This window comes from Crocuta crocuta, unplaced genomic scaffold (genome assembly GCF_008692635.1).
Source record: "Crocuta crocuta isolate KB4526 unplaced genomic scaffold, BGI_CrCroc_1.0 scaffold482, whole genome shotgun sequence".
Lineage (NCBI taxonomy): Eukaryota > Metazoa > Chordata > Mammalia > Carnivora > Hyaenidae > Crocuta > Crocuta crocuta.
In genome coordinates this window covers 1,567,012-1,594,793 of record NW_027527459.1, presented here as the reverse complement: position 1 = coordinate 1,594,793, position 27,782 = coordinate 1,567,012, and the positions used below count along the sequence as shown (strand labels likewise).

Here is a 27,782-nt window from a genome sequence, read left to right as displayed (position 1 = left end):
TAAAAGCCAAGGAGGAAGAGCTTCTAGTTTTTACTCTGCATGGTTTAGCTCAGGCTTAAATTGTTCTCAAGGGAAAAGGGCAGGCTATCCCTTATGAGAAAATATCAGACCAAATATATTTTTAATAATGTGTAAATACCACCCTACCCCAACTAAACTATATGCACCTCCAGGACAAGAATGAATTCTGAATTTCCTCTACGAATGTTTTCTTTGCTCCATTGGGGCCATGCACACACACACACATCCAAGGGCACATGGGCTATCAAGCTGCTGAGTGGAACAGGAGTTATACTCAATACTTCACTGATTGGTGTCCTGCGAGACCTTCCTAGTGGAATTCTGTAAAATTGGGACAGGAAGGGACAATTCGATGACAAATCTCCTCTTACTAGACCCACTTCTAATGACTATGAAGGCTACAGGCATCGCCTGATCACACAATTCACCAGCCAGCATTTGCAAGCCTCATTAAGCGAGTGCTACTCTGAGCCAGGGGAGGGAGGGACTTGCTACCATGTTGTGGCCTGAAGGGATGAGTTGCAGCATATTGGCTTGTACTCTGCACCAAAGGATGCGGGCACCAAAGGGAAACACACAACATACGAGGTTTTGATTAAACTTGTTATCTTTGACATTTGGTCTGGAAACATTCATTCCCCTGTGATGGAGAGAAAAAACTCAAGTAAGCCATAGGAAATCAAAGGCTCCCTTTATTTCTCATCCACTTTTGAGCAATCTTTCCAAAGTTGTGGGAATTATGCGCTGATGAGTACTTCCGCCTGTCACTCTTCCTTGGAAAGTGACCCCACAAAAGAGAGGTGGGCTATATGTTTAGACCTATGGCCATAAAAATGATAGAGACACCACGTGGAAGATACCACCCAATGTGATTGCTATGACCGACTGGCAGAACTGGGGGTATGTGAATGTGTTGGGTTAAGTGTTCCTGGGCTATTTTTTTGTTTTTTTCCCTTCATTTTTATTGAGATATAATTGACACACAGCACTGTAGAAGTTTAAGGTGTACAGCTTAATAACTTGCTTTCTAATATTGAGAAATGATTACCAAAACGAGTTTAGTTAACATCCATCATCTCATAGATACAAAAAAAAAAGAAAGAGAAAGAAAGATGGTTTTTTTCCTTCTGATGAGAACTTTTAGAATCTGCTTTCTTAGCAACTTTCCTGTATGCCATACATCAGTGATAGCTATAGTTAGCATGCTGTACATTGTAATGTATTTATTTACCTTCTAACTAGCGGTCCATGCCTTTTGGCTACCTTTCTTCTATTCCCCCACCCACCTCACCTCTGGTAACCACAGATCTGATCTTTTCTGAGTTTGGTATGTGTGGTTTCTATTTTGTTTTAGTTTCTACATGTAAGTGAGATCATACACTATTTGTCTTTGTCTGACATATTTCACTTGGCATTAAGCCCTCCAGGTAGAGTGCTTTGTTTAGGATAGACTTAAAGTCAAATATGCATTTTCAAGAAGGATACATGTCCAGCCATGGGAAGCAAGTCAGGCAATACAACTTTCGAACTACCCAGCAACTGGGAAGGACTATGGAAAATTCTACCTGATCCCCAACACCATTACCTCTCTCACCAGAAAAGGATCAGGCAGCCACCTCCCAGCTAGATGTATCTGGGTAACTACAGTCTTATCCAGCACTATTTATCTTTCCTCTCCAAATGTACTTCTGTCAATTTGGCGAGTGGGGATGGGAACATGGCTGTGCTCTTGGGAATAAGCTTTTAAATGTATAATCTCAGACAAAGAGCACCAGAGCTTAAAAGGTATCTAGAGGAGAGGGGTTTAGGAAACCAGATTTATCCACTGGCCACTGCTAAGTCTCGCTGGAATTTTTGGCCCTTGTACCACTGCTCATGGATGACTCAGATGGCATCTCATCCTGCTGTCTTGCCCTAAGGAGTGGACACATCCACTGCCCTCACCTTTAGATGAAATCTTGCTTTAAAACAAGAGGCCCTGTGACTGAGAAAGAAGGAAACTGCCCTAAGCTGGAAAGCCCGTTGGGAACTTGCATACATAGCATCCGAAGTCAGATTTTCTGGAACAGTGACCATGAGTGACCTTGCCATGATTTGAGGAAACCACTTAGAAACCAGGAAAGGTAATCCAGTGAGGCAGAGTTGCTGTCAATGGATGTGAAACAGAGAGGAGCTGTCTGCATAATCCAGGCTGTGGGGCCCCAGTCTCCTTTGTGAGGAAGGCAGCTTCCTTCTGTCTGCTTCCTGGAAACACGTCCCTGCAGGGAAAAGCAGCTTGGTGCCTTGGGATAATTAAAGGTAGACCTCGTTGTCCTATCCTGGAAGGAAGACCAGGCAGACAGGGCTGAGTCTGTGCTGGGCGCTCAAGCCCTTCCATGCCTTCTTATCAGGGGCCTGGGATTTGCAGCCACAGAGCCCCAGAGCAGGCCACGGGCAAATGGGCTGAGCAGGGGCCAGGATTCTGCCATTAGCCCTAGGCACAAAAAGTCCCCTTCGGCCTTTCCTTGATAATGAGGCCTTAGCTGCATGGTAGCAACACACCAACAACCATTTTGACTAAAATGCACTTAAACAAAGGATGCATCCAATTACACAACTGGGCGTGGCATATCTTTGATGTCAAATGACCTATTTGATTGTTTGATATGCATACATGCCTGTTTAAACCATTAGCACGTGCGTGCGCGTGCACATGCTCATATACACATTGTACTGAATTTGAGGTGGCACTGTGTATAGCCCTAAGTTCAGTTCTGTCTGATAAAATAAGGTCCAGCCCCCTCTCCCAAGCCTATCAAAAGCTGGTCTAGGTTTTAAAATTTGAGCAACTCTCCAGGCTGAGTTCTTTAAAACCTAGTGAACTAACACTAAATCACTGTGCCATTTTGCATAATTGTCGGGGGAGGGAAGAGTGGAGCCAGACGTCGTCATCGTGTCCAGGCTGTATCCTGCTCACTTTGGGTAAAAAGAATAGAATTGTTTAACATTTTAAAAGCAAATAAAAGTGCTTAAATATTTTGTAATTTGCAACTTGAAAAGAAAACAGTAATGGGTTTCCAAGTGCATGTCTTTACTTTTAATGAAGTGTTTATTTTTCATGGTTCTATTGGCAATAAAAGAACAGCTCCACATCAAAAGCCTTCAGGGAAGCAGTTTCCATTTGGAGGACAGTGAGATTGCCAATCATTCTGATTTTTTTTCTAAAAGTAAACTCACTAGACTATATTTCCAGATATAGGTTATTGCCTATTATCCCAGGTAATTATTTTTTGTCTCTTACTCATATAGGCAAATTACAATGCATTATGCATTATACTCTAAAAAGATTTTTTTTTTTAGATTAAGTGACACTGAGATCAGGGGGCTCCAGAATGTTTTAATGAACATGCTTCCATTATCCTCCGTGCTTGTTCATTTTGTTGGAAGAATGATTCATTCATTTCAAATTTGGCAACTTAAACAGCAGCAAATATAATTTTCCTATCAACAATGCAAAATCAGTTTATCGCCCTCCCAGACTTCAGGGCGGCTTGTGCCTTTTTTTTTCCTTTGCCAACAGCACCCTCTGCTGGTGGCTGTTATCCATCACATCTAATGGGATCGACCCAAATTGCAAACGGAGGCCTCCGTGCAACATTACACACAGCAGGACATGATTCATAAATCAGTTTTCCACCCTGGTGATTCATTACCAGATATATTTTTTCTGTAAAACAGCACAGCTCAAGGAAGTCATCAAGAATTCAGAAGCTGCAAGAAATACCTTCGTTTGATTAATCATCTCTCTGACCTTTTTCTTCTTATTGAACAAGGTTAATAATACTTGTTATCACTCAAAGTTAAACTGTATTAGCTGCCAAGTGATTTTTATTTGCAAAGGCCTGTTATCACTGCCAAGAGGCTTCAAAGTTGGGATTGGTTACATTCCTCAGGTATGACCCCGAGGGACATCTGACCAATGCAACATTTCCCACGGGAGAGGTCAGCAGCTTCCACAGCGACCTGGAGAAGCTGACCAAAGTGGAACTAGATACTTCCAACCGTGAAAATGTCCTCATGTCAACCAACTTGACAGCAACCAGTACCATATATATTTTAAAACAAGGTAAGGATACTTCCCACTTCGCCTATCTTAACTTCTACCATCAAACCTCTGCACGCCATTCATTAGTAAATAGAATTCACTTCTGGCTGAGGAGGTGGCTTCTCCTCCCTATCTTCCAGCTACGGAGGCTGAAACGCAAACAAAACCACACCGTTCACAGAGTTCACGCTGCCACATTGGGCCTCATCTCTGTGGGAGCTGTGAGGTTAAATCCCTGCCAAATCCACTCCTCCTTCAAGTCATTTCCCAACACCCAGCTGCTTGTAAAGCTCTTTTAGGCTCTGATGGGGTTATATTAAAGAAATGAAGCCTGTGCCCTGGCTGAGATTAGCATTCTAGATCAATGCTGACGTGAGTGAATAAGAAGGATGGATTGGGATACACACCAAGCAAGAATATAAGCGAAACGAGAGAATTAAAATCTCATTCTATTCAGAGAGAAAAGTAAGGATGGAACAAAAAGGAAGGGAAGCCTGGAGGGAAGGAGGTGAGAAGAGAGAGAAGGGGGGAAGGAGGGAGAGAAGAAAACAGAAAGGAAAGACGGGAGGGCGGGGAGGAGGGTTGCGTTTGGAGGGAATGTCTTGGAAGCTAAAGGGACATGGACGCCGAGACGTCATTTTCTCTCTGCCCAGTCATTAAGGACTGATTCTGTTGTTAGGTTGTGGGGCCAGACGCACAAGTGTCCAGAGTTCAGGTTCCCTCTGAAAGGACCGGTCGCAACCTCTGTCAGTGTTGCCATCTTGCTGGGTAAGGCAGCCTGTCTGGTCAGTCCGTGTCGCCAGGCGACAAGGAGGCGGAGTTGAACTTCGTCTTCTCCTTCTAGCTCCCAGCATATCAAACTGAGGAGGCCAGCCCGCCAGGTCTGAGATGGATTTTGTGAGGGAATTCTTTAAAACTGAAAAAGAAAAAGCCAAAAACAGCCTGCGGTATTAGGCAGGAATCTTTTATCCAAGAAACAAGACACTCCAGCTCTGAAAATAACGAGACCCAAATGGACAGAGAGCGTATCTGCCTGTCAGAGGGGTTGCCTAGCCCAGAAGGCGGTTAGGTCCACTGCGACCCACCTGCTCATCCTTCCCCACACTTGCCTCCTGAAGCTACACTTGTCTCTTCTCTGCCTCCTGTGCTTCCCTTCCTCTTCCTCCTTTGCTCCTCTGTCTACAGAAAATACCCAGAGCACCTATCGAGTGAGTCCGGACGGCTCTCTGCGTGTCACCTTCGCCAGCGGGATGGAGATCAGCCTCAGCTCTGAGCCCCACATCTTGGCCGGGGCGGTCAACCCCACCCTGGGCAAATGCAACATCTCCCTGCCTGGAGAGCACAACGCAAACCTTATCGAGTGGCGGCAGCGCAAGGAGCAAAACAAAGGCAACGTTTCCGCGTTCGAAAGGAGACTGAGGGTAAGGCTTGACCCCACGCATGACACGCAACTTGGGTTTTATGTTGCAAAACTGCAGAGCCGCCCTGATCTGAAGTCCCACTGCGACAAAGCTTTTCTAGGTGACTGACTAGCGTATATGAAACACTAATTCGGAGAGAGGGTGCTAATGGCTGATAATGGTTCAGGATTCTTAAATGAACATTCTAATAGGCGCATTCTTTGTCATTAGCCAGCTAAAGTGCTCGAATAGTAGCAATTTCAGGCACCAAGAAAGTCTGGGTGGGAGAAATGTGTTTAGTAGGGAGGCCCTCCAGAATCCCTCCCAGCATGCCCGGGAGATGTTTATCAGGCTCCCTACACGGACCCAGCTCCCTGCCCCGGGGGTAGTTTATACTTTGTGCGGAAGGACCCGGCAGGCAGCCACACTAGGGCAGGAGACACACGGCCACATCTGGACAAAGGCAGATGCAAAGGAAGAATAGGTGAGTGATATCATCGCCGTGAAGACACTCTCAAGGGCCAGAGGGGTGATGGACTAGCGCCCATATGGGCCTAGCGGTGCTCAGAGAGAGTTGTCCGGAGGCCATTGAAGGTCTGGGGGTTTTCATGTCCTTACCGGGCACGGTTCACTGCAGTTAACCAGAAATCTCTGCCAAACCTGCCTTTCTGCAGCACCGCACAGCCTACGAACACCACAGCACTCTGCCTGCCTGTCCCTTCTTAATGTTAGAATGATGTGACCAACTTTCCAAATATAGTAACATTCAATATCAGCCCCAGAGCAACTGTCAGCCGGAGGGAAACAATCAGTCACAATTGAGGCCAGGATACCTGGGATGCTCGCGCTTTCTTCACTCACAGCACAAATCCTTCCCCGGTGAAAATGTGGTAACCTTCAGGCTATGGAAAAACAACGCCAAACAACCACCCAATTCCAGTAAGAAGCAGTCAAGCCAGTCCGAAGGCGTGATATGAACAAAATAATACACAACGGCACTCACTTTTTCCGTCACTTCTGTTAGTGACACGTAGGCACAGGCTTCAGTGCTTTTGTAATGCCACGATAGCTGTCTACACGCACAAGTCAATTTGTATGTTTTGATTCAACCCCCAGTCTCCAACAGAACATTTACTGCCGCTATGGCGCTGAACTGAGAAATAAAACCAGTCCATAGAGTCACGCCTCTCTGTGTGGGAGGCAGTGAGGGTTTCGGTCGGAATTCTAGAAATGAGATCTCCTGGGTTGAGCCATTAATGGGGAAGTTAGATGACCTGGCTTAAGAAATGTCTTGATTTTCTTCACCTGTGGAATGAAAATATATTTGAGAAAAGAACTATCTACATATGGCTTATCAACCTCATGGACTCCCCACAGAATAACTGTATCGCATAAATAATTTCGTGCCTCCCCCGGTTTATCTCCTCAAGAAAACATTATGAACCATATCATGTACTATGTGACTTTGGGTTTTCCCATTCCTTAGGAAAGCCCATCCTATACTATGTGACTTTGGGATTTTCCTCTTTCTAGGATAAGCCACCATTTTCTCCCCTCCATCTGCACAGATAATGGAGAGACTATATACACTGTAACTTACACCTCATATCCCACATTGTTCTTAATGTTGAAAAGTCATAAAACATTTGGGGCATCTGGGGGCTCTTTAGTGTTAAGGAGTGGAGTGTTATTTAGTTAACACTATAATTGACCCATTTCCCTTCCTGTGATATAGTTGAGCAGATTTGTGGAACTGCTTATAAGGGCAACAAATTCAGGACCTTCTCCTCTGTGTGACTTCTAGGGTGCTTCCTGAGGTCCTGTGACACAATGGAGCCCCTTAGCAGCTGGGTGGTGTCACCATGCCTGTCCCGAGAAACCTAACAGCAATCCTTTACATATGTTTCATGCCCTAAAGTTAACAGAAGGCTTTCGTAGCCAAGATTTTATTTGATCGCCACAACCATCAATTGTTGTTATTCCCAATTTACAGATAAGGAGACTAAGGCCCAGAGAGGTTAAGTGATTTGCCCAAAGTCAAACAGCTATTAAGGATCAGAGCCAGCACTAAAATGTGGGTCTTCACCTAGTGCAGCACTCTTTCCACTTCATCATGCTGTACTGCCTTGTTCCTTAAAATAATTAATCTATAAATCATTGCCCCACTCAATGGAACCACCTTGGCAGGGCCTGACTCCTCATTTCAATGCTGACAAAAAGAGACAAATAATCGACTCTAATGTACTGGCAAGTGTGGGTGGTACACGACAATTGGCCGGCCTCCAGGCCGGGGGGCTGGGGTGGGTGGTGAAAGAGGCAAGGGAAGGGAAGCCGTTCCACTGGCTAATTCTTACCTTCTCTCCCCATCCTGGTGCGTTTTTGTTTATACTGCTGCCTTGGTTTCCCCCAGATTAGGCAAATGTGATTTAATGGACTATATATGCTCTCTTAACATAGGTATGAATCCAATTTTGACAACGCACATTCTCTTTCGCTGCTGAGTTTATTATTTCAGAGATGGTGCCCCTTCACTTCTGGTAGCTTTTCAAGGGGCAAGCTGATGGCACGAGCCAGAACGTTTTCTCTTCCCGGGCCAGATATGCAGGGACCCATTTGTAAGCATACATGTAAAGAACAAGCTTTTCCGATGCCCTCAAGGGCCTCAAGGCCTTAAACTGAATCATTTTTTTAAATTCATTTATTTAAAGTCAAGTGAATTAACATACAGAGTAGTATTGGTTTCAGGAGTAGAACCCAGGGACTCATCATTTATATAGGACACCCAGTGCTCGTCCCAGCCGGTGCCCTCCTTCCCACCCACCCCCCACCAGCAACCCTCAGTTTGTTCTTTGTCATTAGAGCCTCTTACGGGTTGCCTCCCTTTCTGTTTTTATCTTATTTGTCCTTCCCTCCCCCATGTTCATCTGTTGAATTCCTCAAGTTCCACATATGAGTGAAATCATACGATACCTGTCTTTCTCTGACTGACTTATTTCCCTTAGCACGATACGCTGAGATTCCATCCATGCTGTTGTGAATGGCAAGCTTTCATTCTTTCTGATCGCCACATAATATTCCATTATATGAATATACCTCATCTTCTTTACCCGTTCATCTAACCGGAATCATGTATTTCTCCTGGTGGAGCAGCCGTTCCAGAGCGAGGGCAAGTGGGGGTGCCAGAGCTCTGGAGACACGATATGTCATCCAACATAGAAACTCCTGCTGTACTGTGGGAAATAGGACTCCTCTTCGAAAAACCACACGAAGGTGTGGTTGTAATTTGTAAACGTGCTTAGGCAGCACGTCCGAAAACACTACTTGTTCAGGCACAAAATGACAGGTTCGTATAAAGGCCCATTTGGTAACATGATGGACATTCCAAAAAGCTACCTATTATGTCCACCCTAGACCTTCTAGCTCAAAGAAAAAGCAGACAAGGATAGACTTCTCTTGTAGTAAGAGTAACAGGGGTTGCTCTTCTCCAATGATTGGTGGGCTTTTTTTTCATACAAAGTCAGGGTCCCCTCAAGGTGAGCAAGGCCGACTGTCGGGAAATATGATACCCAGCTCACCCTGGCCAGGCAAGGGCTTTGTTACCTCTGGGCTATCCTGCACCAACTCCATTAAGTGACATAAGTCACATTAACATCCTGAAATTTTCTTTATTTTAAAAATCCATCCCCCCACCCCCAACAACCTGAGTTGTGTTTGAATCATCTTCCTTGCAAAGCACTTTTACATCCCGTCCGTGTATCTTATCTGCTGCATCAGCCTGTCCCCATAAATACATTTCCCTGGACAATGGAGAAGTTAGAGTGCAGAGAACAATGGAAGCAGTTGTAAAAGAATCGGACATTCGCCCACAGCGAACCAGGCTGGGAACTTCACCCAGACTGCACCTCGCCACATGCGTGGATACTAACGCCGTTATGGGAGATTATCCCATCACTGGCTCCCAGAGCTCCTCACAAGATTTCGCAGACTGAGATGTGAGGTTACAGCAAAACCCCAGCACTACAGCCTCCTTTATGAAAAGGGGGAAGAAAAGCCCAGGAAGCTTAGCACTTCAAACCAAAGTCATAAAATCAAGTAAGATGATTATGTGTTTACAAGCAAAATGAAGCAAAGACTAATCTAAAACCCTCACAATTGCAACATGTGAATGTTCATACGTAATCTGAGCTCTGAAAAGGGGAAACAAGCCCAGATGCAACACAGGGTCCCAGGCTGACAAATGATGGGGAATTTGGGAGGCAGCCAAGAGGGTTCCAGCATCTCCCTCCCTTCTCAGAAAATGCCTTTGCTGACAGGGCACTCCACTACAGGCTGCTCAGAGTTGGAGTTCACGTTTGCTTCACGCTGTTTTAACTTCCTTCTCCCCAGGTTTGCTGGAGGGATTCGTTTGGTGAAAATTCAGATAAAGAGCCTGCTTGCAGATAGGTTCCTCTATTTTCGAAATATATCTGTCTCTTTCAGTCCCGAGTGACAGTGCGTCTACCCCTAAGGAGTCACCTGGAGACAGGAGCTTTCAGGCATCCAGGCAACCAGGCCGAGTTGGGTTTTGGGGGGCCAGGGGATTTTGGGGGCCTTCCAAGCATAGAAGCTACTATATTTGTTAATCTCGAGTCAACTCCACTAAGAGAACTTGAAAGAAAGTATCATTTCACATACTATTCTGCATGCATATAAGCATTAATGATTTGGTATGAAAAATTGCCATCATCTGTTGTATGCTTACACAAATAGCTTCACCAACAGGAAGGCATTTAAACTAGAGCAAATTAGGGGCGCCTGGGTGGCTTAGTCGGTTAAGCATCCAACTTTCGCTCAGGTCATGATCTCGCGGTTCGTGGGTTCGAGCCCCGCGTCGGGCTCTGTGCTGACTGCCAGCTCAGAGCCTGGAGCCTGTTTCAGAGTCTGTGACTCCCTCTCTCTCTGACCCTCCCCTGCTCACGCTCTCTCTCTCTCTCTCTCTCCTAGAAATAAATAAAACATTTTTTAAAAAATAAACTAGAGCAAATTAATATAATGCAAAAAGCATCTGACTTCAGTGATATGGCAGAAGTCAGGTGAGCAGAATGAATAAGATTTTGAGGAAGAACTGGTATGCCCATAATATTGCACCCTTTTTCCCACCTATAAAATGAGGGATATGGGCTGTGCAATCTCTATCATTAGTGACATTATCACAATTGATCATAATTACAGCAGCTAACATCCACTGAGGTCTTACTATATGTATTGCTATATGTTAATTCACTTAGTACTCATGACACTATCAGGTGGGTTCTATTATTATCATTCCCATTTTACAGATTAAGAAACAGGCACAGTGAGGTCACACATAGATAGTAAGTGGCGATACCAGGATTTGAACCCAGACGGGTCAACTCAACAGCCCACGTCCCAAGATCTCTACTAGCACTAAGACTCTGTGGGCTGGCGAAGTAAGAAGAGGATCTTGTGAGTAAAAAAATAAAGAAAAGAGATAAATGGAAACTCCAGATGGAATAGTAGCAGCTGACGCTAACACAAAATACAAGCCCTGTTCGTTTCTAGGCAAATCTGTGAAATGAAAGCAAGCCTAAGTACGGTTTTGATGGTCAGCCTCGCAATTATCAATAACAAATAAAATCTGCAGCATTGTCGCCATTGATTTCTAAAAATCAAGTACTAATTAACTTAAAACCAGTGAGTGCAGAGTAGCATGTCCTAATTTAAAACCTGTGACTTTTCTATCCATTCTCATCCATTCATAGAACTTAAACACAGTGCATCTCCCAAACTGTGATGTGATTACTTGGCCCATGTCCCTTATTCACCTTCCGACTTTTTCAGCAAAGATTAACAGGTCAGTTCAGTCGCATTGTGAGCTGAAATGCTAGACAGCATCCTTGAAAATTCAGCCTTCTCTTCCCTGGAGAAGAAAGGAAATCAATTGCCATAATCATAGCTTAGAGTTCAACACATTTTTGTGTGTTTTATATGTATGGAATATATATATATTCCGTTGAACCATAGCAAGTTGCCCTTTTTGTAGGCCAAAAACAGTCAAATACCAACAAGCTGCCTATAGGTCAACTTAATATATCTTTATCCTGCTAATTGAATGAGTCTTGAGTCGGAAGGGTTGAAAAGACTTTCACTTAAGCAATTAAAACATAAATTCCTAGGAAGGAGGAAGAAAGTCTCTGAGTAAAGGCAAAGGACACTTTTCTTTGGAGCTTCTGCCTGTACCTACCCTTTCAAGCACTTTGATCTCTGCTGGAAACACAATCCATGGCTCCCTGGGGCACTTACTGCCCTCTTTCCCTTCTGGTCCGAGTAGGAACAAAAAGCAAGCCCTTCTCCTTATTTCTCCTTAGCAAAGCTGAAAGAAATGTAAGGGCAACCAGAGGATGAACGAAAGCATAGATACTTCTTCCCCTATGGGAAATATTTACCAAGTCCAGCTTTCTTACCTCAACATACAACTCATCACTTGCCAAACTCAGAGGTCCCGTTCAATGCACAACCTGTCCAAAGAGGCCTTCCTTTGAAATTGGGGCCATTACCAAATTTCAACCCTTTCTTTGCCCTCTCTTTTCCAACCCAAGAATTGGTGTAGACTGGAGGAAGAGTATGCTGGGGAGAAAAACAATCTCCTTCCACTCTTCTAAGTTCTTTGGCTGGTGTAATAATTAAACAGGCATCGGGGCGCCTGGGTGGCTTAGTCGGTTAAACGTCCGACTTTCGCTTAGGTCATGATCTCGCGGTTCGTGGGTTCGAGCCCCGCGTCGGGCTCTGTGCTGACTGCCAGCTCAGAGCCTGGAGCCTGTTTCAGAGTCTGTGACTCCCTCTCTCTCTGATCCTCCCCTGCTCACGCTCTCTCTCTCTCTCTCTCTCCTAGAAATAAATTTTAAAAAACATTAAAAAAATAATTAAACAGGTATAAAAACAGATGAGTAGGAGGAAAACAGGCATAAGTTTAATGACATGTATACCTCCTGTGTACATGACAGACCCAGGAAAATTGAGTAGATCTCCAAGTAGCTGAAGCCAATACCTTAAGTAACATCTCCAGCTATAGTCAAAAGATGCTGGAGATGAGGACTCAGTTATGGGAGGTTGCCAGAAAAACAACAATAAACAAGGGTGTGGTTTATGTAGTTTTAAATCCTCACCTTCTCCATTGCTAAGAGTTTCTAGATGTATAGTCATTCCCCACTTTCTGATACAGGGAGACACCCTTACAAATGGAAATTCCCCTTAAAAATGCAAATAGACAACTTCACAGTTTTTTAAGAGCATCGCTTCCTGTGTCTGTTTCTTAAACATAATCAGCCCAAAATAATCCTTATGCCAAAGAGGCATATTTTGTGGTGGAAAATTCTGCTCCCATGCAGAATTTTTGTATTATTTATTATTTTATGCATTATTTATTATCTCTTATTTCATTATTTATTTCCCATGGAAATAAAGATGGATGGTCCACACTTAGGTCAAAGGCGATTATTGTCTTTCAGGCAAACTAGCGTTTGTATGAACGTGGAACTTTCCCAGCTTTGCTCATGACCCCACCGGTCATTGGCAATCAGCTTAAGTTTGGATTCCTGCCAAAATCGCCGGAGCATATAAGCTCTCCACGATGACAGTGGAAGAGCCCACCCGGAAAAGCATACTCCTTCCCAGCCTCCCCACACTTAGTTTCCACAGGAGACTCAGGGGAACTCTGTGGCACCTTCTAGTCCTTCATCCCCTTTCACCTCTAGCTGAATTTTATATTACCTTCTCTTTTGGGTTCCTGGACCCAATTCCAGTGTGGAAGGTGGAGTCAACTACACCAACAAGCAATTCTTGGGACACCAGCTGGCTGTTCTGCAAGTCGATTTAATTCTGACACTATCTACCAAGAGGTAACATCAGATTCCACAGGTTAAGGATTCAGTCTTACAAAACTGCCCCCTGCCCACTACTTAGATGCCAGTCAGTCGCCAAATCCAAGTTGTTACCGGTGCTTTTGATGGACTGGCTATAAACCAGAGGTTCCCACAACCCTTTCCTTGGGCTCAATTAATTTGCTAGAGCAGCTCACAGAACTTAGAAACATTTGACTTACTAGATCACCAGTTTATTATCAAGGGCAGAACTCAGGAAGAGCTGCATGGAAGAGATGCAGAGGGCAGGGTAGGGGACAAAGGTGTGGAGCTTCTGTACTTGTTCACCAGCCCAGAAGCTGGCACACCTGTTCTTTGGGTTTGTTTGTTTTGAGAGAGGGAGAGAGAGAGAGAGAGAGAGAGTGAGCATGAGCAGGAGAGAGGGGCAGAGGGAGAGAGAGAGAATCTTAAGCAGGCTCCACACTCAGCACAGAGCCCCACATGGAACCCAATCCCATGACCCCGGGATCATGACCTGAAATTAAATCCAGAGTCAGACGCTCAACCAACTGAGCCACCCAAGCGTCCCTCCTTGGAGTTTTTACGGAGACTTCATTATTTAGGAAAGATTGATTAAGTCATTGTCTATTGGCAATTGATTCAACCTCCAGCCACTCCCCTGTTCTCCAGAGGTTTGGAGGGAGGTAGTCAAAGTACCAACCCTCTAATCAGAGGGTTGGTGTCCCTGGCAACCAGCCCGCATTCTTAGGTTACCCAAGGGCCTTCCAAAAGTCACTTCATTAACACAACAAAACTCAGCTTTACCACTCTTACCAGAGGCCATTCCAAGGGTTTTAGGAGCTTTGTGCCAGGAACTGGGGGGAAGACCAAATATATATTTCTTAACAAATCACAGTATCACACCTGCCAAACCTTTGAAACTGGTTTTCTGGCAGCATCCGAATATCAGAGCACATTATCCAGAAGAAGAGAAGCATGGTTGCCGATGTATTGACAGGCAGAGAAAGAACACTGGGCCATCTTCCTCTGCTTTGTACCACTTACCAGTGGTTCTTGCTTGTGTAACCGTAATGACTTTATTAAGAAATGTGTTCTTGAGTAGTAAACTTAATCTATCAGACAAATAAAACCACAAATTTAGTTGAACTGGAAATCACTTGTTACTTTGGCTCTTTAACTATCATTATAACATAAATTGTAACAGTTACAACCGTCTCTGGGAGTACATGGATATTTTACAGCTATTGTAAATGAGCGGTATTACAGTTGGAGATATGTGGCTATAAAACCACAGGAAAGGTAGTTGAAGAAAGAACACCTGGTTCCGTGTAGATTTCCAAGCCCTGTGTATCAAAAGACAGAAAATATCTGCTTCACTATCACCTTTTAGGGAATAACAGCAGGTTACTATATATTTATGCACTACGGCACTGCGCACATTGGCTACAGATGGTTTAAAGAGTCATGATTCCCAATCTGTGTGTGGCTCTATTCCCTGAATTAAACCTACCCCTGAGACCGGCAGCACTTCCTCTCAAATAATTTAAGTATATCATCTCTCGTCTTCTGGGTAGAATTCATGGCGTGGAACATTTGATAGGTCCTATTTTTTTGTTTGTTTGTTGTTTGTTTGTTTGCAGAAGCTCAAAATGATGGGCAAATATTATTAGCCCCGGCTGGCTGATGAAGAAACTGAACCAAAAGAGATGTTTTAAAGCAAAATGCCACACCTCAGTAGTAAAAGGACAAACCTCACGAGTAGACAGTTCGTAGAAGACATACACGTGGCCAATAAACATTAAAAAAAGGCTCAACCTCACTACTTAATCAAATAAATGCAAATTTAAACCACAGTAACATATCATTTTCCCACTGTCATCCTGAGAAAAGTTAACAAGGCTAACACTTTACGATGGTAAGGATGGAATAAGATGGGCCTCCCCCAACAACTACTAAAGGGGAATATAAATTTGTAGAAGTTTTGGGTGCTATGATGTAATAACTCATGTTGCATCAGAAGTCTTTTTTTTTTTCCTTTAATTGTTTTTATTTATTTTTGAGAGAGGAAGAGAGAGACAGAGCACTGAGTCTGTGCTGGGCACAGGGAGGGGTTTGAAGAAATTATTTTGAAAACCAAAGTGATCAAGGGAAGACTGGACTTAGAGAATTNAATTTGGCTAATGTGAATTTTGAGCCTTCAGAAAAACTGTTTCAAGCTTCAGAATTGAGGAGGTTTCCTTAAGTTCTGTACTCTCATACGACAAAAGTTTATAGTGATATAATCCTTCTTTACCTAATTCTAAGAGTTTGGGATTGTGGGGGGGGGAAATTTTTCCCTTCTTCCTCTCTAGATCCTTTGGTTGGTCTAATAAAATTCATGTAAGACAGATTAATAAGAGAAAAACCAATTTAATTTTGCACTTAGAAGCCCCACAAAAACCCAAGAGGCTCGAAGACAGTCAGGCAATATGAAGCTTCTAGGCCATCCAGAACTAAGGAATGAGAGAGGGGCCTGGGGCTCTAGCGGGGAGGAGGGTAATTCACAGGATGAGGAAGAGAATAAGAGCAGATGTTTAGTAATTAGATGTTTGTCCTGCCATACAGATAGGTCATTCCGATAAAAAGTAATCTCGGGTAATAGCTCTCTTCCTGAACCAGGCCCCCTATCTAACTGAATTCTTGTAGGTAGTTAAGGAAGAGGTCAAAGTTTTTCTTGAACCTGCTAGGGCTTCACTGACTTCAGCTCAAAATGATACACGTGCCAAAGTGGCACATTTTGGGTGGCATATTCTCCTCCCTCTCACAGTTATCTGGCCACTAAGGTAAAAACTGACTTACACGTGGAATCTTAAAAACGCCTGAACTCAGATTCAGAGAATAAATCGGTGGTTGTGGGGCAGGGGGTGGGGGACAGGAAGGGAAATGGATGCAGGTGATCAAAAGTACAAACTTCTTGGGGCGCCCGGGTGGCTTAGTCGGTTAAGCGTCCGACTTTCGCTCAGGTCATGATCTCGCGGTTCGTGGGTTCGAGCCCCGCGTCGGGCTCTGTGCTGACTGCCAGCTCAGAGCCTGGAGCCTGTTTCAGAGTCTGTGACTCCCTCTCTCTCTGACCCTCCTCTGCTCACGCTGTCTCTCTCTCTCCTAGAAATAAATAAAAAACATTTAAAAAATTTTTTTAAAAAAGTACAAACTTCTTGTTATAAATAAGTCCTGGGGATGTCATGTACAACACAGTGACTACAGTTAATAAGACTGTATCATACATTTGAAAGCGACTGAGAGAGTAGATCTTAAAAGTTCTCGTCACAAGAAAGAAACCACGTAACTATGTGTGGAGATGGGTGCAAATGAGACTTATTGTGGTGATCATTTCACAATATATACAAGTATTGAGTCATTGTGTTGTACACCTGAAACTAATATAATGTTATATGTCAATTGTATCTCAAAAAACAAAAGTGAATAATTTTAAATAAGAACTTTTTAAAAATCTCATTCTGACCTGAGATTTGAAAATTGGACTCTTGAGACCTGTAGACCTGTAGAGGTTTCACGAATGGGTTTCCTTGAGAGTTCATTTAAAACATTCCTGTACATGTGTGTGCATTTTTCTGGGGGCACACTACATAGCTTTCAGGTATTTAAAGGGAACCTTGACCACAAAAGCTAAAAATGAACATAAAGTTTAGCTGAGTAGTGAGTGAATCAGCTTAGTTCAACCATGATTAACGTAGTCAAGCCCTATTGTAGGTTTGTCTCTTCGTCATTAGCCAGGCATTTAACATTCTGTTCCAGATCACACTGCAATTCCTAAAGATCTATTTTTTTTTTTATTTCTGAGAGAGAGAGAGAGACAGCATGAGCACAGGAGGGTCAGAGAGAGGGGGAGATACAGACTCCGAAACAGGCTCCAGGCTCTGAGCTAGCTGTCAGCAGAGAGCCCAACACGGGGCTCGAACCCACGAACCGTGAGATCATGACCTGAGCCGAAGTCGGACGCTAAACCGACTGAGCCACCCAGGCACCCCAGCAATTCCTACAGATATAAATCTAGCACACCAAACTACAATCACCTTGGAATCTGACACACGGGCCCATTCAAAAGCCTAACCTAAATGAGAAAAGTAATCATTATATTTTTAAAATAACAATTACGAAGTAATAGTTTTACATTTCACCAGGTACCTATATATGTAGTCTTATTTAAGTCCTAGCCCAACTCTGTGGTATGAAGTGGTGATATCACTCCCATTTCACAGAAAAAAAAAAAAACTAAGCCCCTGATAGCAGGAATGACTTTGTACACAGACAAGCAGCTAATTACATGGCTGATCATGGCTGACCCACGGGACCACTGCCGTGGACACTTGTCAAAGTCTCTCCATTTTCATTTGAAGGACAGCAGAATTTGCCATGCTAAAATATGCCTTTTTGGCATAAAGTTTATTTTACTGATTCAAGAAACAGCAGATACAGGAGAAGCTCTGAAAACCGAGTAGAAGTTACCCTTTTGGAAGCAGCATTTGATGTCTGTAAGGGAAATCTCCATGGTACGGGCATCTCCCTCTCTGTACCATGAAGAGGAAGATGGCCCTAAATCTCTACAAACTCTTATCAGTGAAAAAGGTGAAGAATTAATCTGCATAAAAACCATAACCTGGGTTACTGAGCTCTGCCTGAAAACCTACCATAACTGGCCTTCCCTCCTCCCCATCCCCAATGTCTTTGATCTTTAGCTCAAGGTGGATGTAAGGTGGTGGCTTCACGATTGTGAACGCACTTGATGAGAGGAACCAAAGCAGTGCGTAAACGTTATCTTATATCTGTTTTCTAGGCCCATAACCGAAACCTGCTCTCCATAGATTTTGATCATATAACTCGCACGGGAAAGATCTATGATGACCACCGGAAATTCACCCTTCGAATTCTTTACGATCAGACGGGACGACCTATTCTGTGGTCTCCTGTAAGCAGATACAATGAAGTGAACATCACATATTCACCTTCCGGACTGGTGACGTTTATTCAAAGAGGGACGTGGTATGAAAAAATGGAATATGACCAGAGTGGAAAAATAATTTCAAGAACTTGGGCTGATGGGAAAATTTGGAGCTATACCTACCTGGAAAAGGTAAGTATGTAAGGAAAAGGAACTAGTTCTGAGTTTCCTGGTGAGAATATTGCAAATGGCCCTAGTTACCGATCTTGGTGAAGAGATGCACAGGAGAAAACTCTGTTCTGGCTGTTCGTCTCTGTACAAGTAACAATAACAACAAAAGGAATGTTTAAAGAGATGCTGTTTTTCAGCTGAAAACTTTCCCCAACCCCACATTCTGCCGGGCACTCTTTCAGACTGAAGTCAGGATAATGGCTTAGCTTTCTCCTTATTTGAGCATATTTGCTACTGCTCTTGAAGAGGTATCTTCATTATTATGAAAGCTCATACTGAGGTAAAATAGGTGGAAAATTATAAAATTGTGTGTTAATGTATTTCAGCTCTGGAGAAGAGCCTCTTACACGGAGGATAAAGAACTCTGATTTTGTTAGGATAATCGGTGAAGGTTTAGGAGTATACATTTCGGGACTAATTTTCACAAGTAATCAGTCTGAGCAAATGGTGGCAGTGGGGCCTCATTGGTAATACTCCTTTGTGTACAGTGACTCTCCAACAGCACCCGTAATGGGAGCCCGGGGGCCTCCCGTCTGGCGGAAATAGACAAGGATTTTAATCCCACCACCGGAACCATTTATCAGACAGCCCCCACATGGCAAAATGGTTTCTGGCCAGATCAGCAGTAGAGAACAAAAAGAGAAATTGATTTCTATCCTCCATCTCAATTTCTGATGTCCTAAGATGGTGTCTTTTGTTTCCCAAATCTATCCATTCAACTGGATTCATCAGTCCTGAATTAATTTCTGGGAAAATTGAAAAATTCTTTCCCTTGAGGATTTAAGAGTAATCAGGGCAAGTTAACCCCTAAATGTTCTTACAGAAGTCATAGGAGCCCATAGCTCACATGAGAGAATTTCACTGTTCACCTCAAATAATGCCAAGCCTTTCGGATACACTCCCCAAAGTCTGGGAGGAAGAAAGTGTACCAGTGGTTGTATGTCACTATAAAACTATAACTACCTCCCAGAAGCTAGAGAATTTGCCAGATTGGAAATGCCTAGGAGATAAAACAGAATTCCACTTTGGAGCCAGGGTAAAGAAGGGAGTCCTCTGCTTTATCCACCCCTTCTCTGCTGAAGAAATAGATCAAATCTACAATCTGTACTCTACACAGGGAACATCTGAATCTTACAGAGTAGCTCTTTCCTCTTAAATTTTGGAAACAATGATTGGGAAAATCCTATGGCTCATGTCCCACAAAGCGCTAAACTTGGTACAAAGTTAAATGAATCCCATTACATGGGAAATGCATGGAGTGATACCCTTCATATGAAAAAAAAAGATGCCAGGGGCACCTGGGTGGCTCAGTTGGTTAAGCATCCAACTCTTGATCTCTGCTCAGGTCATGATCTCTCAGTTCGTGGGTTCGAGCCCCACATTGGGCTCTGCGCTGACAGTATGAAGCCTGCTTGGGATTCTGTCTCTCCTTGTCTCTGCCCCTCCCCTGCTTGTTCTCTCTCTCTCTCTCATTCTCTCTCTCTCATTCTCAAAAATAAATAAACTTATTATAAGCTTATTTGTTTTTTGAGGAATGAGGATGCGTTTGCACTGACCCTTCCACGGGTCATGCATGTGGCTAGTACCGTAGCCACCACTCCCTAGGAGTGTGCATGGGTTCGACTCCTAACCCCGACTTCATTAGCGCTGTGGTTTGCCAACTGAGCTCTAACTGCCTGTAGACAGTTGCATCTGAATCTCTAAGACTTTTCCGTTATGTTGTCTATACAGAAACAAAAAAAGCCTACTGAACACCTAATGTTTAGCCCTGCACGTAGCCTCTTTGACACCAAGGAACCAATTTTATTGTTTCCCTTTTCTGAATTAGCTGATGATTTCATCGAACGTTCCTCTGCAAAGAATAGTGAGGAAGAAACATCACTTAAGTTCTCTCTGCTACAGAAATTTAGTTGGCAATAACTCTTTAAAAACAAAACAAAACAAAAAAAGAACTCTATCCTGCAGTGGACAGAAAGACCTGACCGACGTATCACGTATCAAGAGATGCCCTGTGACTTCCAGAGACTAGTTTACTGACCAGCGAGACAAGCGCTATTCACTTGTGCCTTTTAGTGGACTTTTGTCCCTTTCTTGAGTTCACGTTTAATTTGCTTTCTAATTAAAGGTAGCTCCTGGCTTAAACAATCCTATTATAGAAAACTCAGAACGTGCAATACCCACAGTTTTGGAATCGTTCTTTACTTTCCAAAAATCATTTATCCTGAGATTATTAACATTATAATTACCATTAATAACAATGAATTCACTGAAGAGATGTGATTATTAAATGAAATAATTTAATATAAAGTGCCCAGCACATCTTCCGATAAAAGTTAGTTCCTTTCCATTTGCATTATAGCATTTCTTTTTAAGTCCAGAACAAACGCCATGTACTTGCTGCTGCTGGTAGGTAAATTCAAACAAGGAAGAACAGAAGGAAGGAAAGGAAGAAGGAAAATGAAGGAAGGAAAAAAAAAAGAAGAAAATTAAAGCATTTTTGAGGTTGTGAGTCTAGAAAAAACAAAGAGGGGAGATGCATATTGAATTGTACCAAAATCCAATTTTCATGTAGCTTTTCCAGTGAGGTGATGAGGTTCTGTGTCTTCTTGTGCTCTTTTCCGTCCTCTCTTTGACATGGCCTTTGCGGGCACGTTCTTTCACTATGTGTGGGTTAGAGCAAAGACAAAGAGACAGGCTCCCATAGTATATTTTAAAGTAAGGTTTCTCAAGCTGAAAAACGTATGCCTCATTTTATATCTCCAAATCCATCCGGTGTTATCTCTGTAAATTTACTTTGACACCCCTATACCATCATATATTAAAAACAACAACAGATAGTTCACCTTAACGTGCAGAAATTTTGTCAAAATTCTGTGACTTCTGCTAGAGCAGGTGAAAGCTACATGTATCATTTTCCTGCACAATGGTCTCCAGCCATTAGGAGAAAAATAATTATTTGGGTAATAGCTGCGGTTGCTTAAAGGATCTCTTCTCTATTAAAAAAATCAATTATTGTTTCTTAAATTTTCTCTATGTGGTCATTAATTCTCTATCTTGATTTATGAGACTTCTCTGAGTTAATTATATTTTGAAGACTTGTGGAGCTAAAATTTTGTATTACAGTAAATGTAAATCTTGTGGTTTCCTAAAATCGTTCTTAAGGACTTCATTTTTAAATGCATTTAAAGATATTTTATAATCATTTAATAAGATGCTTTAGCCTGATACATTTACACAAAATTGCCTCTTTGGGGCTGAAATTTTCAAAGGCTGCCTCCGGGGATGCAATGCGCTGTAGCTTGAGCTTCCAGGTGGCCCCACACTGCCATCTGGTGGTCATTCAAGTGCCTTAACTTTTCAAATTTCTACCATCTCTCCTTTCTAGTCTTGTTCAAATGAATATACGTGCTTGTTCTTTCTTTCTTCTTTACAATGCTCTCTTTTTGAGTCTCACAATCAATTAAAAAAAAATACAAAGTCTCCCACTCTGTTGTTTGGACTCCTAAAAAATGACCTTTTATCTGTTGTAGCAGCACTGTGGGCCCTGGATGGACTCATAGGCATTGTTTTTGAACACACTGATAATAATGCCCGCCCAAAGTGAAAAGGCAGCCAAGTGAGAGCTAAATGGTATTCTGGCAACACCACAGTTACATTCACGAGATTTCTAATCGCGTCATCCGCATTCTTGCCCCTGGCAGAAAGCTTTAAAACAGACCAGGGAGCTTTTGAGAGAGCACAGCATCAGCACCAGCCTAGGAACAGGGTCAGGCAGTGGTTTACTGCAGCACAATGGCGATGTGCTATAAATGTTTGGCAAGGCACATACAGTGACTGGAAAAGGCACGGCCCCGGCAGGCTGGTATGAGATAACACGTGGGAGCCATATGGTGATTGTCCCTGGCCCGCATCGCAGGTGACAGATGTCATTTGTTCATGGCAAACTGACAGAAGAGAGTGGAAAGGAGCTGAGAAATCAGACTTGGAGCATAGGGTAGTGCAAAGGCATCTTCCGCCAGCTCTCCCCAGGGTCTGTGGGTTCTGCCTCGGTCAAGGACGTGGTTTTCCCTTCACATCTTCATGCCCATACAGAAATGCCCAGTCTCCTGCCTCTGTTCAGTGGGGTTTTTGGAGCTGCACGTTGTCCACAGGTGATGAGGTGATGATGGGGTTTCTGCACGCAGCTCTGTACCCGCAAGGCAGAGTACTTGGTGGGGAAAAACAGGATGAACAAAGGAGCAAATAACTGCTGACTTTCACTTCACAGTACTGACATGCGATTCCAAATCAATAATTCGCAGAAGGGCAGGGAGGATATGCAGTTTCAAGAAATACATTTAATATTAGAATCTAATTTCATGTTTCGAAGGTTTAAGTGTACATTATATGTGCTTATGCAATTCATATCCCGAAATATTGATGTAATTTATGTTTAGAAAATGAAAAGATACCTATTACTTACATAACACAAACTTTAGAAAATAAAGCTCAACTAAATCCTTTTGCTTGATCAGGAGAGGAAAAGCATCCTTAGAGTGTTACATGAGAATCTCCAGGGCTGAGCATTTTTTTTTAATTTTCATTAAAAGATGAGATTGAAATGCTTTTCAGTTAGAAATAGGATTGAGTCCTCTGTAAAACAGTGCTCCTTTTATCTTTGTATTTAAAATTAAAATAAGGTAAAACCAATATCTATGAAATACTTAATTACATGCGAGGCATTATACCTCAGCAAGTAACTGCTTCTGAAATACGGATCAGTGAAGGAAAAGGGTTGCATATCCAGATAATTCTTCACTTCTGATGGCATGTTCCCCTAATATAGTTTAAAATAGGAATTGCTTGTCAACTGCACTCAAATATTTTTAAAATGTCAACTACAGGGGCTCCTGGCCGGTTCAGTCAGTAGAACTTGCAACTCTTGATCTCAGGGTTGTAAGTTCGAGACCCACGTTGGATGTAGAGATTACTTAAAAATAAAATTTTTTTTTAAAATGTCAACTGTACTCAAATAAAAAAGACAAATACAACATGAATTGCAAAGCAATAATAATAACATCTTATATACAACTTTTGAGGAAGACATTTATGACTATGTGAAGTCAATAAATACTTTTTGGTGACCATAACTCACTATGTGACGTGCTGTGCCTCCATTTACCTCCCTCCAATCCATCTCCACATGGATGCTTCACCAACAGTAACCTTTCTGAAATATTAACCTGGTTGCCTCTCCCAGCTCTGCAAACACCCCACCCTTCGCCTTGATTTCACTGGTTCCTGTGGCCAACATGTTTAAGTCCAGCTTCTGTAGCATGGCTTAGAAAGCCCAGCATGATCTGNCTCCCCCCCCCCCCGCCACTCCCCCACACCCATGCTCTGGCCACGCGAAATTGCTCTCATTCTCTGCAAAACCATCTCTCTTATCCAGCCCCTCACAATGCTGGGCCCCTGTCAGGAGTACTCTCTCCCTATCCTGAGCCCACCAATTCCTTGGCTTCGCCTGGCCAAGCCCTGGTCATTCTTTAGGTCTCAACTCAGAAGTCACTTCCTCCCGGAAGCCTTTTCTCAGCTCTTAAGTCTGGGTTAGTTATTCTTCCTCCACTAGCACCCTTTCCTTCCTCTGTCATAACACATTTCATACTATATTGTAATTGCCTGGTTGCTTGTCTTCTTCCTCCATTAAACTGTAAGCTCCATGAGGATAGACAGCATGATTGCCCACCACTATATCCACTAGGGTCCACCACAGTGCCAGGCTCATAGTAAGTGCTTGATAAATCTGTGTTGAATGGATGAATGTGTTTCTTTATTCTCCTCAACTTCAGTGGTGCATAATATGCTCTCTTGCCTTTGTCTCGTTTCAGTCTGTGATGCTTCTCTTACATAGCCAGAGGCGTTACATCTTTGAGTATGACCAGTCAGACTGTCTGCTCTCGGTCACCATGCCTAGTATGGTGCGCCACAGCTTACAAACCATGCTTTCGGTGGGCTACTACCGGAACATCTACACCCCACCAGACAGCAGCACTTCTTTTCTCCAAGACTACAGTCGAGATGGCCGACTGCTACAGACCCTGCATCTGGGAACAGGGCGCAGAGTGTTATATAAGTATACCAAGCAAGCAAGGCTGTCCGAGATTCTCTATGATACCACTCAGGTCACATTAACCTATGAAGAGTCTTCTGGAGTGATTAAGACAATACACTTGATGCATGATGGCTTCATCTGCACAATCAGATATAGACAAACAGGTTTGTTGTGAAAGGGTGGTAATGTGTACAGCCATTATCAGTATTTTCTTATGAAATGTTTGCTGGCCACAGTGTGAAATAGAATCATTAACCTGTAGACATTCAATCCAATACACATTCCCTTTACTTGTAAATTACCTTCCTTTGAAAATTAAGAACCTATTATAGGCTGCGTGAAAGGTGATTTCTTGGGAAACCACCACACATTTCTTTGTCCCTGTCTCGGCTTTCAGAAAAGTTAAGATCAGAGAACCTAGTCTAACCATGTGCTCATTCCTAACGCACCACCAAGTCGTCCCAAAGATGCAGCTGCAAGATTTGAGCCTCATTGAAACGAGCTCAAGCCCCACATGGCCTCTGCAAGCCTCAGCTGGTGGCAAAATATGTTCAAAAGTCAGAACTTTTGAATATATTTCATCCCTTGAGCTTGTGAAATATCCAATTTCTGTTACTTTAACGCTGGACTCTGTGGAAATCTGACCTGCTGATTCTTAGCATGGGTTAAATGAATTAAAAGTATTGTTATCAGTGATTATAACAAGCATGTTTATAACATCAGTTTCATCACCTCAAGCTACTGGATGGGTTATTACTTACATAGGCCCTATAATTAAATTATCCTATAGCTATAACATACAGTATTTTTTTCATATTTAATGACCACAACTGTGGGAGCACGTATCTATGAAGTGATACGCCCAGGCAGAGAGGTCAACCTCTAGTGTCTTATTTCCAATGTAAAAGCATCACTGCTAAGGAAAATAACCTTTCTGATTGTTCAACATTACACATCTAGCTCTGGTCTCATCATTTTTATTTTGATTCCTCAGGACCTCTTATTGGACGCCAGATCTTCAGATTCAGTGAAGAAGGCCTGGTGAATGCTCGGTTTGACTACAGCTACAACAACTTCCGCGTCACCAGCATGCAAGCTGTGATCAATGAAACCCCTTTGCCCATAGACCTCTACCGATACGTTGATGTTTCTGGTAGAACAGAGCAGTTTGGAAAATTCAGTGTAATTAATTACGATTTAAATCAGGTCATAACTACTACAGTGATGAAGCACACCAAGATCTTCAGCGCCAACGGACAAGTTATTGAAGTCCAATACGAAATCCTAAAGGCAATTGCCTACTGGATGACTATTCAGTATGATAATATGGGGCGCATGGTAATATGTGATATAAGAGTGGGAGTGGATGCCAACATAACAAGATACTTCTATGAATACGATGCTGATGGGCAACTGCAGACTGTTTCCGTCAATGACAAAACCCAGTGGCGTTATAGTTATGATCTGAATGGAAACATCAACCTCTTAAGCCATGGAAATAGTGCTCGTCTTACTCCTCTCCGATATGACCTCCGAGACCGCATCACCAGACTGGGAGAAATTCAGTATAAGATGGATGAAGATGGCTTTCTGAGGCAGAGGGGAAATGACATATTTGAATATAATTCTAACGGTCTGCTGCAGAAAGCCTATAATAAGGCTTCGGGCTGGACTGTGCAGTATTACTATGATGGGCTCGGGCGACGTGTCGCCAGTAAGTCCAGCCTAGGGCAGCACCTTCAGTTCTTTTATGCAGACCTTGCGAATCCCATAAGAGTTACTCATTTGTACAACCACACGAGCTCAGAGATCACATCCCTATATTACGATCTCCAAGGTCACCTCATTGCCATGGAGCTAAGCAGTGGTGAAGAATATTACGTAGCCTGTGATAATACTGGCACGCCACTGGCTGTGTTCAGCAGCCGAGGTCAGGTGATAAAAGAGATATTGTACACGCCTTATGGGGATATCTACCATGACACTTACCCTGACTTTCAGGTCATCATTGGTTTCCATGGAGGACTCTATGATTTGCTTACTAAATTAGTGCACCTGGGGCAAAGGGATTATGATGTTGTTGCTGGTAGGTGGACAACGCCTAATCATCACATATGGAAACAGTTGAACCTCCTTCCGAAGCCATTCAACCTCTACTCCTTTGAAAATAACTACCCAGTTGGCAAAATTCAAGATGTTGCAAAGTATACCACAGGTATAAAGCTTTACGCTAAACTTGAAATAACTCGGTGGTGTTTATCAAATAATCTCAGTGCCTTTTGTAAATATGCTTCCTCTTCCTGCCAGTTTGCCCACAAGTTATTATGCAGTCACCCGCTTCCTTAGTTTTCTAGGGCGAGCAAAGCCATGCAGGTGGCATAGTACATGATGCTTGTGCATCCCAGTACATCTTTCCTTTCCTTTTATGCTTGCTGTTTGTAGTTTTCACTCTTTAAAGCTTAGACGAGTGATTTCATTTTAAAAATTCAGAATTATGTTCCATCAAATAAACTTAATATTCTGGTCTATGTGGCCTCAAGTGCCACCATCACATTAAGAGTTTCAATGCAGAGCACCTGGGAGGTTCAGTCAGTTGAGCATCTGACTCTTGGTTTTGGCTCAGATCACAATCTCACAGTTCGTGAGTTCGAGTCCCACATCAGGCTCTATGCTGACAATGTGGGATCTGCTTGGGATTCTCTCTCTCTCTCTCTCTCTCTCTCTCTGTCTCTCTCTCTCTGCCCCTCCCCTGCTCACTCTTTCTGTCTCTGTCTCAAAAAATAAATTTTAAAAAAATTTTATAAAAAAGAGTTTCAATGCTGTAAACCTAACCCATCTCTGTGATTCTCCATGAATCAAAAGGTTTCCCAGTAGAGAGTGGATCGTAGGCTTTAGAGCAGGTGATAGAAGGGGGAGTTCTATCCCTAACTTCCCACTGGCTGAACATATTGAAGGCAAGGGAGACATCGTTCAAGCTTTTCCCCAAAGGTTGTAAAGCATGCACTTCAGCATTTGTTTTTCTTTTCTCTTCTGTCCCTCCCAGACATTGGAAGTTGGCTGGAGCTGTTTGGTTTCCAGCTACACAATGTTCTTCCTGGGTTCCCCAAACCCGAATTAGAAAATTTGGAGCTAACTT

At 43.0% G+C, this 27,782-nt stretch overlaps 1 protein-coding gene across 1 annotated transcript in view; it reads left to right on the top strand.

Moving 5' to 3' along the window:
* TENM1 (teneurin transmembrane protein 1) overlaps nucleotides 1-27,782 on the top strand; it is a 556,664-nt gene that overhangs the window by 525,241 nt on the left and 3,641 nt on the right. The window contains exons 29-34 of the mRNA XM_077763513.1: nucleotides 3,954-4,126; nucleotides 5,291-5,526; nucleotides 18,220-18,516; nucleotides 24,423-24,810; nucleotides 25,641-26,861; nucleotides 27,690-27,778. Of these exons, the coding sequence (XP_077619639.1) occupies nucleotides 3,954-4,126; nucleotides 5,291-5,526; nucleotides 18,220-18,516; nucleotides 24,423-24,810; nucleotides 25,641-26,861; nucleotides 27,690-27,778 (2,404 nt within the window). The remainder of the gene's footprint in view (nucleotides 1-3,953; nucleotides 4,127-5,290; nucleotides 5,527-18,219; nucleotides 18,517-24,422; nucleotides 24,811-25,640; nucleotides 26,862-27,689; nucleotides 27,779-27,782) is intronic.